The 12,718-nt window shown below is 48.9% G+C and overlaps 1 protein-coding gene across 1 annotated transcript; it reads left to right on the forward strand.

Moving 5' to 3' along the window:
* The first annotated feature begins 211 nt into the window (after positions 1 to 211).
* LOC112628032 (trithorax group protein osa) lies at positions 212 to 7,885 on the forward strand. Its single transcript, XM_025390811.1, is given in 5 exon segments — positions 212 to 238; positions 1,578 to 1,630; positions 1,632 to 1,652; positions 7,267 to 7,499; positions 7,644 to 7,885. Coding segments are annotated over 5 exon segments (576 nt in total).
* Positions 7,886 to 12,718: the final 4,833 nt, after the last annotated feature.

Genomic DNA, 12,718 nt, shown 5'->3' on the forward strand with positions numbered 1-12,718 from the left:
CCCCTCCCTCCACACCCACGGAAAGAGGTGTGCACACATGCAAAATAGCAATAATAATAGTATGAGATGGCAGCTGAGACCTGTGCGACTGATGACAGTTTGAAAGAAGGATGAGCAGGCTCTCTGCCATCTGCCCACCGACTTTTCAAGTTACTTTTACCCACCTTCAAAATTACATCTGCTTTTAGCAAGAATTACTGATGTGATAAAGATGGGAGTGTTCACCATGCAAGGGCAGGTAAGTTGCTCTGTGCCATTGGGGGTTTAACCCTTAAAAGGAGAGGGGTCTCCCTTCAGCTGCTGCAGGATCCTGGTAGAAGACGGCACAGATGACATGAAAACCCAGGGAGCCATGCCTGCTGCTGGGATCTGGGCTCACCCACCTCCTGCCCCTACCCAAAACTGTCAGGACATGAAGCCTTGCCCGGAGCCTCAAATGCCCAGGGGCTTGGCCAGGCCACAGACTGTGCAGTGGAATGTGTGCACACTGCCTGCTTCATCCCACAGCTGTGCCTGCCATAGGTTACCCAGCAGCAGTGGGCACGTGCAATTCAGCTGAATTCAGGGAAGCCAGCAAGTGCTGGGGAATTTCAATGGATGACCTCAGCACGGTCAGGTGTCTGTTTAGAAAAATATACATGGCCAGGCGTGGTGGCTCACGCCTGTAATCCCAGCACTTTGGGAGGCCAAGGAGGGTGGATCACAAGGTCAAGAGATCTAGACCATCCTGGCCAACATGGTGAGACTCCGTCTCTACTAAAAATACAAAAATTAGCTGGGCTTGGTGGCGCACACATGTAATCCTAGCTACTCATGAGGCTGAGGCAAGAGAATCGCTTGAACCTGTGAGGCAGAGGTTGCAGTGAGCTGAGATGGCACGACTGCACTCCAGCCTGGTGACAGAGAGACTCCCTCTCAAAAAAAAAAAAAAAAAAAGTAAGAGAAAAATATACACTTACGAGGGCGAGGCAGGAGGATCACTTGAGGTCAGGAGTTCGAGACCAGCCTGGCCAACATGGTCAAACCCTGTCTGTCTCCACTAAAAATACAAAAATTAGCTGGGTGTGGTGGTGCATGCCTGTAGTTCCAGTTACTCAGGAGGCTGAGGCAGGAGAATCGCTTGAACCTGGGAGACGGAGGGTCCAGTGAGCAAAGATTGGGCCACTGCACTCCAGCCTGGGCGACAGAGCAAGACTCCGTATCCAAAAAAAAAAAGCAAACAACAACAACAACAAAAGAACATTTAATGTACACGATGTGGTAGAAGAAAAGCACTTATTAGTGAGAATCACGGCCTCCTCCTAAGAAGAGAGTGTCCCCTACTGCAGAGTGCTTTGCTTCTTAATCAGGCTCAGGAGGGAGGGCCTGAGGCCATTGAGACCATGCCTGGAACAAGGAGGCAGACAGCCAGGCTGGTGACTACAGAGGGCCACCCACACACAGGGGGTGGAGCCAGCACCTCTGTGCTCTGCCTGTGAAGTGGCTGGCAGTTCTTCCCAGGAGGGTGTGAGCTGAGGTGTCCTCGGTGCACCAGCTAGCCCACGGCACAGAGCCTGCCTGCTGGTCTCTACCCACAGGGGATCCCCTGCTGCTCCAGCATCAGATTTGGGACGCCCCCCTTGCCCCAACCAGAGGGCATCAGCGACGCCTAGGTAAGTGCTCATCTTAGGGACAAGTAAGAACATAATCAATTGCAGAAATGTCTGCAGGTCTGGTAGGCTCTGCCTCTGCTGCCCCATGCAGACCTCAGCCCAGGGCACCTGTCCTGGTGCTGCGCTGGCTGTGTTGTGGATCTGCCTCTCCAGGGCTGGCCTTGTAGACCCTGACACAGGGAGCAGCTGGGCTAGCCCCACGTACAACCAGCAGCAGGCAAGGGTGGGACAGAGCCAGACTGCAGCCTTCCCCAGGCATGGCTTTGACTGTTTTAAAAAACTTAAAATGGCCGGGCATGGTGGCTCACCCCTGTCATCCCAGCACTTTGGGAGGCCAAGGTGGGTGGATCACCTGAGGTCAGGAGTTCAAAACAAGCCTGGCCAACATGGTGAAACCCCGTCTCTGCTAAAAATTCAAAAATTAGCTGAGTATGGTGGCAGATGCCTGTAATCCTGGTTGCTCAGGAGGCTGAGGCCCAAAAATTGCTTGAACCCAGGGGGCAGAGGTTGCAGTGAGTGGAGATTGCACCACTGCACCCCAGCCTGGGCGACAGAGTGAGACTGTCTCAGAAAAACCCAAAAAAACAAAAGAACTAAAAATGTCCTTCATGCTTGGAGTCAAACATTCAAACAGAATAAAGGAGACAATGGGAATGCTACCTACCCCAGACCCCAGGTCTCTTACCGGCGGTCTCAGTCAGCTCAGGCCACTATGAAAAAGGATCACAGACTGGGTGGCTTATAAATAGCAGGCATTTATTTCTCATAGTTCTGGAGGCTGGAAGTTCCAGATCAAGGTGCCCGTATGGTTGGGTCCTGGGGAGGGCTCTCTTCAGGTTGCAGTTGGCCACATGGCAGAGAAAGAGGAAGAGAGCTTGGGGTCTCCATCCTCTTGACCTAACCTCTCAAGGGTCCCACCTCCTAATGCCATTACACTGGGGCTGATAATTTCTACATATGAATTTGTGGGGAGGAGTACAGAAACATTTGGTTCATAGCACCAGAGGAAACATACGAATGTCCATGTTTTATGCATCCTACCAGGAATTTCTGTGTGCACACACACATACACTCATTCGAACAAATGAGATAAGTCTAGAACATACCCTCTAGCTTCCTCTTTTTCACGAAACAATATACTCTGAAGATTGCTGCATTTCATAGACCTAAATATACCTCCTTCTTTTTTTTGTTTTAGACGGAGTTTCACTCGGAGTTGCCGAGGCTGGAGTGCAATGGTGTGATCTCGGCTCACTGTAACCTCCGCCTTCCAGGTTCAAGCGAGTCTCCTGCCTCAGGCTCCCGAGTAGCCAAGATTACAGGCGCCCGCCATCACGCCCAGCTAGTTTTTGTATTTTTAGCACAGATGGGGTTTCACCATGTTGGTCAGGCTGGTCTCGAACTCCTGACTTCAAGTGATCCACCTGCCTCAGCCTCCCAAAGCACTGGGATTGCACCAGGAGAGCCACCACGCCCAGCCACCGCCCTCTTTTTCAATGACTGCATGGTAATGCAGACCTGACCTAGGGATGTGATGTAATTAATCCTGATAGTTCTTAAGTTGTTCCTATCCTTTTCCAATCACTACAATGCTTTGATGAGCTTCTGTATTACATGTCTTGACAAGACTGTGAAGTGGGCTTGCCGGGCCAGAGCACATATGTGTGCAGTTCTGCTAAATGTGACTACATTCCCCCATGGAGCATGTCCCTTCAGCTCACTCGAAAGGCCATTGTCAAAGTTTGGAACTTGCTGATCTGATAGTGGAAAGTAGGATCTCATTGATATTTCAGTTTGCGTTTCTCTTATTGTGATGACACTCAGCATATTTTAAAATGTTTAGAGGCATTTTTCTTTTCTGTGAAGGATTTCTTCCCGTTGCCCATTTTTCAATTCAATTGTTGGATTTCTTTCTTTGATTTATAGTGGCCCTTTGCCTGTGCCATAAGTTACATATATTATTATGCATAAGATTCTGTTTTCACATACACTTAAGTATACCTTATTCTTTTTCATGACTGCAGGGTAAATTCCATCTTAGGAATGTGCCATATTTTTTTTCTATGTATCTTTTTTTTTTAACTTTAAGCAGGATGTTTTCTGCCATGCAGATATATTTTTTTCTTATCTGGTAGAATAAATCAATTATGTTGCTATGGCCACAGGGTTTTGCAAGATCATTAAAGAGTTCAGCCCTCTCCAAGATTACAGGTGTGTGTGTGTATGTGTGTTTGAGACAGAGTCTTGTTCTGTCACCCAGGCTGGACTGCAGTGGCACAATCTTGGCTCACTGCAGCCTCCACTTCCTGGGTTCAAGCAATCCTCCTGCCTCAGCCTCCTGAGTAGCTGGGACTGCAAGCACGCCACCATGCCCAGCTGACTTTTGCATTTTTAGCACAGTAGGAATTTCATCATGTTAGCTGGGCTGATCTCAAACTTCTGACCTCAAATGATCTACCGCCTTGGCCTCCCAAAGTGCTGGGATTACAGGCTTGAGTCACTGCACCTGGCCAACAGTTGTTTTTTTGTTTTAATCATTTTCTTCCGGTATTTTTTTGGTTTCCATCTTTGATCCATCAGGCTTCTTCTGGAGGGAGTGGCCAGCATGACTCCATAAAGCCACATCCCCAATATAGTAAAAGGCTGTCTGGAAGGCTGTCTGGGCCCCAGCTTTGTACCCCACGGTCAGGTCACTGTGTCTGGGTGGAATTGTCCCCTAAACACAGTCCCACTGAGAGGTGAAGCCAACGGGACTTCCTGGGTCCAATGGGGAGTTGGAGAACTTTTGTGTCTTACAAGAGGATTGTAAAACGAACCAATCAGTGCTCTGTAAAATGGACCTATCGGTGCTCTGTAAAATGGACCAATCAGCAGAATTCTAAAACTAACCAATCCCAGCTAGGATTGAGAAAAGGGCATTCTGACAGTACAGGAACAGGACACGGGAGGGGACAAATAAGGGAATAAAAGCTGCCTCTCCCCTCCCCCAAGCCAGCAGCGGCAACCTGCTCGGGTCTTCTTGGATGCCGTGGAAGCTTTGTTCTTTTGCTCTTCACAATACTCTTGCTGCTGCTCACCCTTTGGGTCCTTGCCATCTTTGAGAGCTATAACACCCGGAAGGCCCAGGGTTCCATTCTTGAAATCAGCCAGACCACGAACCCACCCCAAGGAACCAACTCCAAACACACCGCTCGCTCCTATTACAAGCACAATGTTCTCAGAGCTGGGAACTGGGCTCAGGCCGGCTTCCAGTTGCTCACGCTGGCGGAGGAAAGGCCCACCGCACTGTGTGAAGTGAAGGCAAGGCCGCTCTAGGTTTGTGCCGCCTGGTTTTTGCCAGCCCCTCTTTCTCCGTCTCCCCCAGGGACACCACCACCGTTCATATGTGAGCTGCTGCTTTGTGTCAGGAGCTGCCATGGCCCAGGATGGGACAATGGGCGCACTTGGGAGGGCCTGCATCGTGGCACATTGCAGGGGCCTCGCTGAGTCGAGTAGAGAATCCGGCCTGAGCCCTGGCCAGCAGTGGGAGCCATCCAGGACCTGGGGAGGGAAGGCAACTGCCAGGGGGAACGGTACGTGCAAAAGGGTCCCCCGCAGGGCACAGCGGGCCACTGAGGACCAAGTCTAGCTGTGCCTACCGAGATCCACTGCTGAGAACACGACGCAGCACACAGGGCACACAGTCCCAGGCAAAACCGAGCGAAATAGAGGACCCCCTGCACACCCGTCGGCCAGGCACAGCGCAGGCGCAAGAACGCAACCACCCAGACCTCACACCCAAAGAGCGAGAGCTGGCGGACCTTGTGCGGCAGGCCAGCCCCTCGGGGAACGGCCGGGTTCTGGCACCTGTCGTGCTCAGGCTCCAGTTCTGACTTAAAAACTCTGATGCTCACGCTTGTAATCCCAGCAGTTTGGGAGGCAGAGGCCCACGGATCACGAGGTCAGGAGTTCGAGACCAGCCTGGCCAACATGGTGAAATCCCGTCTCTACCAAAAATACAAAAATTAGCTGGGCTTGGTGGGCACCTGTAATCCCAGCTACTCTTGGAGGCAGGAGAATCCCTTGAAACTGGAAGGTGAACCAAGATCACCCCACTGCCCTCCAGCCTGGGAGAAAGAGTGAGACTCCATCTCAAACAACAACAACAAACTCTGATGCTGTTTTCTCATCTATAAAAGGTGGTGACACTACAGCAGCCACTGACTCTGTGAACCCTCAGATCAGCAAGCACTTTTTGGGTGGGTGTGTTACAGGAGAGGGGTCCCAATCCAGATCCCAAGGGATGGTTCTTGGATCTTGGGCAAGAAAGAATTCAGGGCGTTTCCACAGAATAAAGTGAAAGTAAGTTTATTAGGAAATTAAAGGGGTAAAAGACCGGCTACTCCATAGACAGAGCAGCCCCAAGGGCTGCGGTTTGCCCATTTTAATGGTTATTTCTTGAATATATACTAAACAAGAGGTGGATTATTCATGCCTCCCCTTTTCAGACCATATAGGGTGACTTCCTGATGTTGCCATGGCATTTGTAAACTGTCATGGTGGCGGTGGGAGTGTAGCAGTGAGGACGACCAAAGGACACATCTTGTTGCCATTTTGGGTTTTAGCCAGCTTCTCTACAGCAACCTGTTTTATCAGCGTGGTCTTTATGACCTGTATCTTGTGCCGATCTCATATCTCATCCTGTGACTTAGAATGCCTTAACCGTCTGGCAATGCAGCTCAGTAGGTCTTAGCCTTATTTTACCGGCCCCTATTCAAAATGGAGTTGCTCTGGTTCAAATGCCTCGGACAGGCGCAGAGGGAGGGTGGTGAGTGGAGCCCACCCACCACCAAGTCACACGCACCCACACTCCTGAATCGTATTTTCTAGGCATCTTACTAATTTAATCCCCACAACAACGAGCTGCGGAGGTTGTTTCTCTCTCAGATTTCTGCACATCCTCTGTACTTGTAGGATTTGGGGGAACAAGTCAAGTTGCACAAGCTAATCCCTGAAAGGTGAGCCCCGCAGCCCTCTCCCAGAGCCGGTGGCCTGGGTGCCAGGTCCCCGACAAATGCCGGCTCCACGGCAGCTGCCATCACTTCCCTGCGGAAGTGCCAGTCTGCAGGGCAACCCCGAGGTCCTCGTGCGGGTGACCAGCTGCGGCACGGCCAGCTCGGCCCAGGGAGGGAGGGGCTGGGCCGCCCCTCAGGTGTCTCGCGAGGGCGCTTGGCGGCTCCAGCAGAGGGTCTGCATGTGAGAAGGTCGGGAAGTGCTGCTGCTTACGGGGCTGCCTTCAATTATTTCAGCTGCACCGAAGTATTTCAGAGTCAGACCAAATAAACATTTGCATCTAAAAAAGGCGAAACAGGGTCATTTGAAATAGAGAAGAAAGCCTTTCCCATATCCGGAGGGTGTGGCCCGACGTTCCAGAGCAGCGGCAAGGGTTCGCTCTGGTTTTGTGCCTGTGCCAGGGCACCTAGCCCAGCCTCTGCTTCAGGAGGGAAGTTATTTTCTTTTAAATCAAATGTGTGGCGACCTACGTTTCCTTTCCCTGATTTGCACCGTGGTCACCCTGGGCCCCCTGCTGCTGTCCGGTCCACATCTTTAAAGGGCTCTCTGTGCTTTTCCTAAGAAGGGGACCACAACACACTCGACAGTATCCACCGGTCGTGCCCAAGGCAGGAGGAAGGGCGGCGCCCCCAAACTCCCAGGCCGCCTGCAGCACCCTCCCTGCGCCCCTCTCCGCCTCTGGGGAGCATCCTGCCACCGCCCCGCTCCCACGCCAGCCGGCACCTTCTCACTCTTGGCCAGGCGCTCTGGAGACGTCTGAGAGCCAGGGTTTTCCTGAAGAGTCAGGATTGGAAGGTTGGAAGGCGGTGAGGGCATCAGGTTTTTTCTTCCCTTTTCTTCTAGCAATTACGCCCCCGTGGCTAAATTAAACTCCCATCGGCTAAATTAGGCCCAAAGGGAGAGGCACCTGCTGCTAAGCTGTGTGTGTTGTCCCCCTAGGACTTCCATCCATTGCTGAGCTCCTGACGACAGCAGACGACAGGCCGCACCCTGATCCCACCTGGTTTACAGGTGCTGTCACACAGGTACACCTTCTTGTGGATCATCAGTCACCATTTGCCCCTGGCAACAACCCTGTCTTGGAGGAAGGTCCTTGCCGACACCCGCCCCTCCCCACCCTTAAGGCTCCCTTGCTCCTTCATTCAACCATTGTTTACATTTCGTTCAGGACTGCTGACTAACACTTTCAAGCACAGCGGACCCTTAAACAACGCAGGTTCAAACTGTGCGGGTCCACCCACAGGGAGGTTTTTTTTTTTTTTTTTTTTTTTTTTTGAGACGGAGTCTCCCTCTGCCCAGGCTGGAGTGCAGTGGCCGGATCTCAGCTCACTGCAAGCTCCGCCTCCCGGGTTTACGCCATTCTCCTGCCTCAGCCTCCTATGTGGTTTTTCAATCAGTTATACACGCAGAGTATCCCTGCCTCTCCTGCCTCCCTTCCCACCTCCTCCACATCTTCCTTTCCGCCACCCTGAGGCATCAAGACCAGCCCCTCCTCCTCAGCCACTCAACGTGAAGATAACTAGGATGAAGACTTTTATGATAATGCACTTCCACTTAGTAAATACTTTCTCTTATGATGTTAATGACATTTTATTTTCCCTAGCTTAGTTTATTGTAAGAATACAGTATAAATACATATACAAAGTATGTGTGAACTGATTTTTTAATGTTACCAGTAAGGCTTCCAGTTAACAGTAGGCTATTTATTAGTTAAGTTTGGAGGGAGCCTGAAGTTACACAAGGGTTTCTGACTGCGTGAGAGCTTGGCTCTCCAACCATCACATTGTTCAAGGTTCAACTGCACCTCTCCTACCCATCTCCCCCGCCATCTGATGTAGTAAGATAAATACAAAAACACTTAGAAGCCCTTGAAAACCAGGAAAAATGCCACCAACAGACCAGAACATTGGCAAATTTCTGGAAGATATAAAGCAGAGGAGATCAGATTTGTGGTGAAACGCATTACAGCCAATGGCATGCAGGTGGGAGACCATCTTAAAAACCCTCAAGTCTGGAAATGGGGTAGGGTGGGGGCAGTGGAGAAGGAATGACTCATGGAGCTTGGATGGGGTAATCACACAAAGGGCTGCCCAGGTGGCTGAGGCAGTGTCCTGCCTGCCCCAGGGTCAAGTCTGAGTGCAGCATTCAGGCTGAAGACAAAGACGCACCGGGAGCCTCCAGAGCCAACACTGGCCCAAAGAGAGAAGCAGGGGCCTGCCCAGGTGACTGCCAGGCACCGTCAGCCACACTGACAGGGAGAGTGGCCCAGATCAGAGGCCCAGGAAGGCACTCTGCCTTTGCAACCTCCCAGCCTGTCCCCATGACCACAAGTGCCCAGTGGTGCCAGGGTTGTCAGACAGTGGCGGTTTAGTTGTATGCAAGAACTACTCCGCACGGCAAGAATGATTGGTTGAGACCGACAGATCGCAAACACACTGCACTCAGGAACCCTTCACCCTCTTAGAAATGGCTGAGGGTCTCAGCGGGCTTTCATTCATATGAGTTGTATCTATTGATATTTACGGTAGTAGAAGTTCAAGTGGAAAAAATTTTCAATATTCATTTATTTTAAAATATTAATAATGGCATGTTAACATAAATAACACTTATACAGGCTGTGTGCGGTGGCTCACGCCTGTAATGCCAGCACTTTGGGATGCCGAGGTGGGCAGATCACTTGAGGTCAAGAGTTGGAGACCAGCCTGGCCAACATGGTGAAACCCATCTCTACCAAAAATACAAAAATTAGCTGGGTGTGGTGGCGCCTGCCTGTAATCCCAGCTACTCGGAAGGCTGAGGCAGGAGAATCGCTTGAACCTGGGAGGCAGAGGTTGCAGTGAGCTGAGATTGTGCCACTGCACTCCAGCCTGGGTGACAGAGTAAGATTCCATCTCAAAAAAACAAAACAAAACAAAACAAAAAGCAAATAGCTACATTTTTTCTAAAAATAGTTTATTTAGTAAGAAGAGTGACATCATTATACATATGTGTGTGTGTACACACACACACACACACACACACACACACACATATATATATATATATATTTTTTTTTTTTAGACAGAGTTTCGCTCTGTCACCCAGGCTGGAGTGCAGTGGTGTGATCTCGGCTCACTGCAACCTCTGCATCCTGGGTTCAAGCGATTCTCCTGCCTCAGCCTCCTAAGTAGCCGGGATTACAGACATGTGCCACCATGTCTGGCTAATTTTGTATTTTTAGTAGAGATGGGGTTTCACCATGTTGGACAGGCTGGTCTTAAACTCCTGACCTCAAATGATCCGCCCACCTTGGCCTCCCAAAGTACTGGGTTAACAGGCGTGAGCCACCATGCCTGGCCCATTTTATATTTTTTAAAATCTCCCCAATGGGCCAGGCGTGGTGGCTCACACCTGTAATCCCAGCACTTTGAGAGGCCGAGGTGGGTGAATCACCTGAAGTCAGGAGTTTGAGACCAGCCTGACCAACATGGGGAAACCCCATCTCTACCAAAAATACAAACAATTAGCCAGGCATGGTGGTGCGCACCTGTAATCCCAGCTACTCAGGAGGTTGAGACAGGAGAATCGCTTGAACCTGGGAGGCAGAGGCTGCAGTGAGCTGAGATGGTGTCACTGCATTGCAGCCTGGTCAACAAGAGTGAAACTCTGTCTCAAAAAAACCAAAACAAAAACAAACAAAAACTCCCCAATGTCTGGCTTAATAGACACCTGGATTTTCTTTTTTGTTGTTGTTTTAATTTTATGTATTTTAATTTTATGTGTTTAATTTAATTTATTTATTTATTGAGACAGAGTCTCACCCAGCCTGCAGTGCAGTGGCATAATCTCGGCTCACTGCAACCTCTGCCTCCCAGTTCAAGCAATCCTCCTGCTTCAGCCTCCCAAGTAGCTGGGATTACAGGAATGCACCACCATGCCTAGCTAATTTTTTTTCTTTTTTTTTTCTTTTTTTTTTAGTAGAGATGGGGTTTCACCATGTTGGCCAGTCTGGTCTCAAACTCCTGACCTCGAGTAATCTGTCTGCCTCACCTCCCAAAGTGTTGGGATTACAGGCATGAGCCACCATGCCCAGCCAACAGCTGGATTTTCATACCTCCTTCTTCTTTCAAGCTGTAGTGATAATACACATCATGTAGACTCTGGAAAACTCCACTGAACACCCATTTGTATATGTGCTGCTGAAGCGAGCACCTGAACACCCATCAGAAAAAAAAAGTCTTTTTTATTCCTATTAAATAGTTTTGGCTTTGCAGACACCCAGAAAGAGTCTTAAGAACTCAGGCGTCTGTGGATCTCACTTTGAGAACCACTGTCTGGGCACTCATTTACAAATGGGATCGGATAATCAAGAACCCCCAGACATTTGAAGGAAACCAACAGCCTGCAGAAGAAGTAGACAGAACCCTGGAGAAAACAGGATAATAATGCAGGAATCAGGAGAAGACATTAAAATCAGCATAATTCATATCCTCTGAAGGGTCAATAAAATATAAGAACCAGTCAGATGGCAAGTGGGCACAGAGCAAATACACAAAAACCAATACTTTCCATAGATACCAATAAATAATCAATTGGAGAGGACGTCTGCAAAACCAGCAACTATCACAAATAATCTAGGCATAGGCATAACCAAAGTTCTGGAGAACCTACATGAAGACACATTTTTAATCGTATTAAAGGACATACATTGAGAGATGTGTTATGTTTCCTGTGGGAAGCTTCAATATTATAAAGGTGGCAATTATTTCAGTTGCTCAGTGAACTGTCCTCTGCATTATACTAGGTTGAGCGGGATTTCTGTCACGAGTATGCACCAAGAGTCATAACTAATATATCTTCTAGGTCAGCAGTCCCCAGCCTTTTTGGCACCAGGGACCGGTTTCATGGAAGACAATTTTTCCACAGGCCCGGACTGAGGTGGGGATGGTTTCAGGATGAACCTGTTCCACCTCAGATCATCAGGCATTAGAGTCTCATAAGGAGGGCGCAACCTAGATCCCTCACACGCACAGTTCACAGTAGGGTTTGTGCTCCTATGAGAATCTAATTCCACTGCTGATCTGACAGGAGGCGGCGCTCAAGCGGTCATGCTCCCGCACCTGCCACTCATCTGCTATGTAACCTGGTTCTTAACAAACCACAGACAGAGAACAGTCTGTGGCCCTGGGTTTGGGGACCACTGCTCTAGGTTGAAAGCCACTCCAAATAAAATAAAGAGACAAGTGACTGACTGCAAGAAGATGTTTGCAACACATATAATAGTCAAAAGGTTAATATACTTAATATATAACATTCCTGGAGTCATATGAAGACAAAGAACCTTAAAATGCAGGCAGATAATAGAAGCTAAACAAGAAGTAGCTACATGCATGAAAACGAATCCACCTCTGAATTAGTTAGGGTAAGGCTCACCTGTTCTAAGAGACCCGATGATACAGAGGGTAGATGAAAAAACAGATCTGTTTCGGTATTAGGTTCTCCAGAGAACAGAACCAATAGGAGAAACACACACACACACACACACACACACACACACACACATATATATGATAAATATGTGTCTATTTATCTAATATATATTATAGATCTATATTAGACATTACATAGGATATATATATACACAGACACACACATGCACACATATTTATTTTAAGGAATTTTGAAGAATTTATTTTAGGGAACTGTTTTAAGGGATTTATTTTAAGGACTTGGCTTCTGCGATTGTGGAGGCTTCATAAATCCAAAATCTGCAGAGTAAGCTGGTAGGCTGGAGACTGATATTCCAAGTTGGAGTTCACGAGCAGTCTGCCAGCAGAATTCCTCCTTGCTCGGAGCAGGTCAGTCTCTTTTCTCTTAAGGTCTTCAACTGATGGGATGAGATCTTGCCACATTGTGGAGAATAATCTGCTTTACTCAAAATCTTCTGATTTAAAGGTTAATCTTATCTCAAAAAATACTTTCGCCAGGTGTGGTAGCTCAGGCCTGTAATTCCAGCACTTTGGGAGGCCGAGGCG

Source organism: Theropithecus gelada, chromosome 7a (assembly GCF_003255815.1).
Source record: "Theropithecus gelada isolate Dixy chromosome 7a, Tgel_1.0, whole genome shotgun sequence".
Taxonomy (NCBI): Eukaryota; Metazoa; Chordata; class Mammalia; order Primates; family Cercopithecidae; genus Theropithecus; species Theropithecus gelada.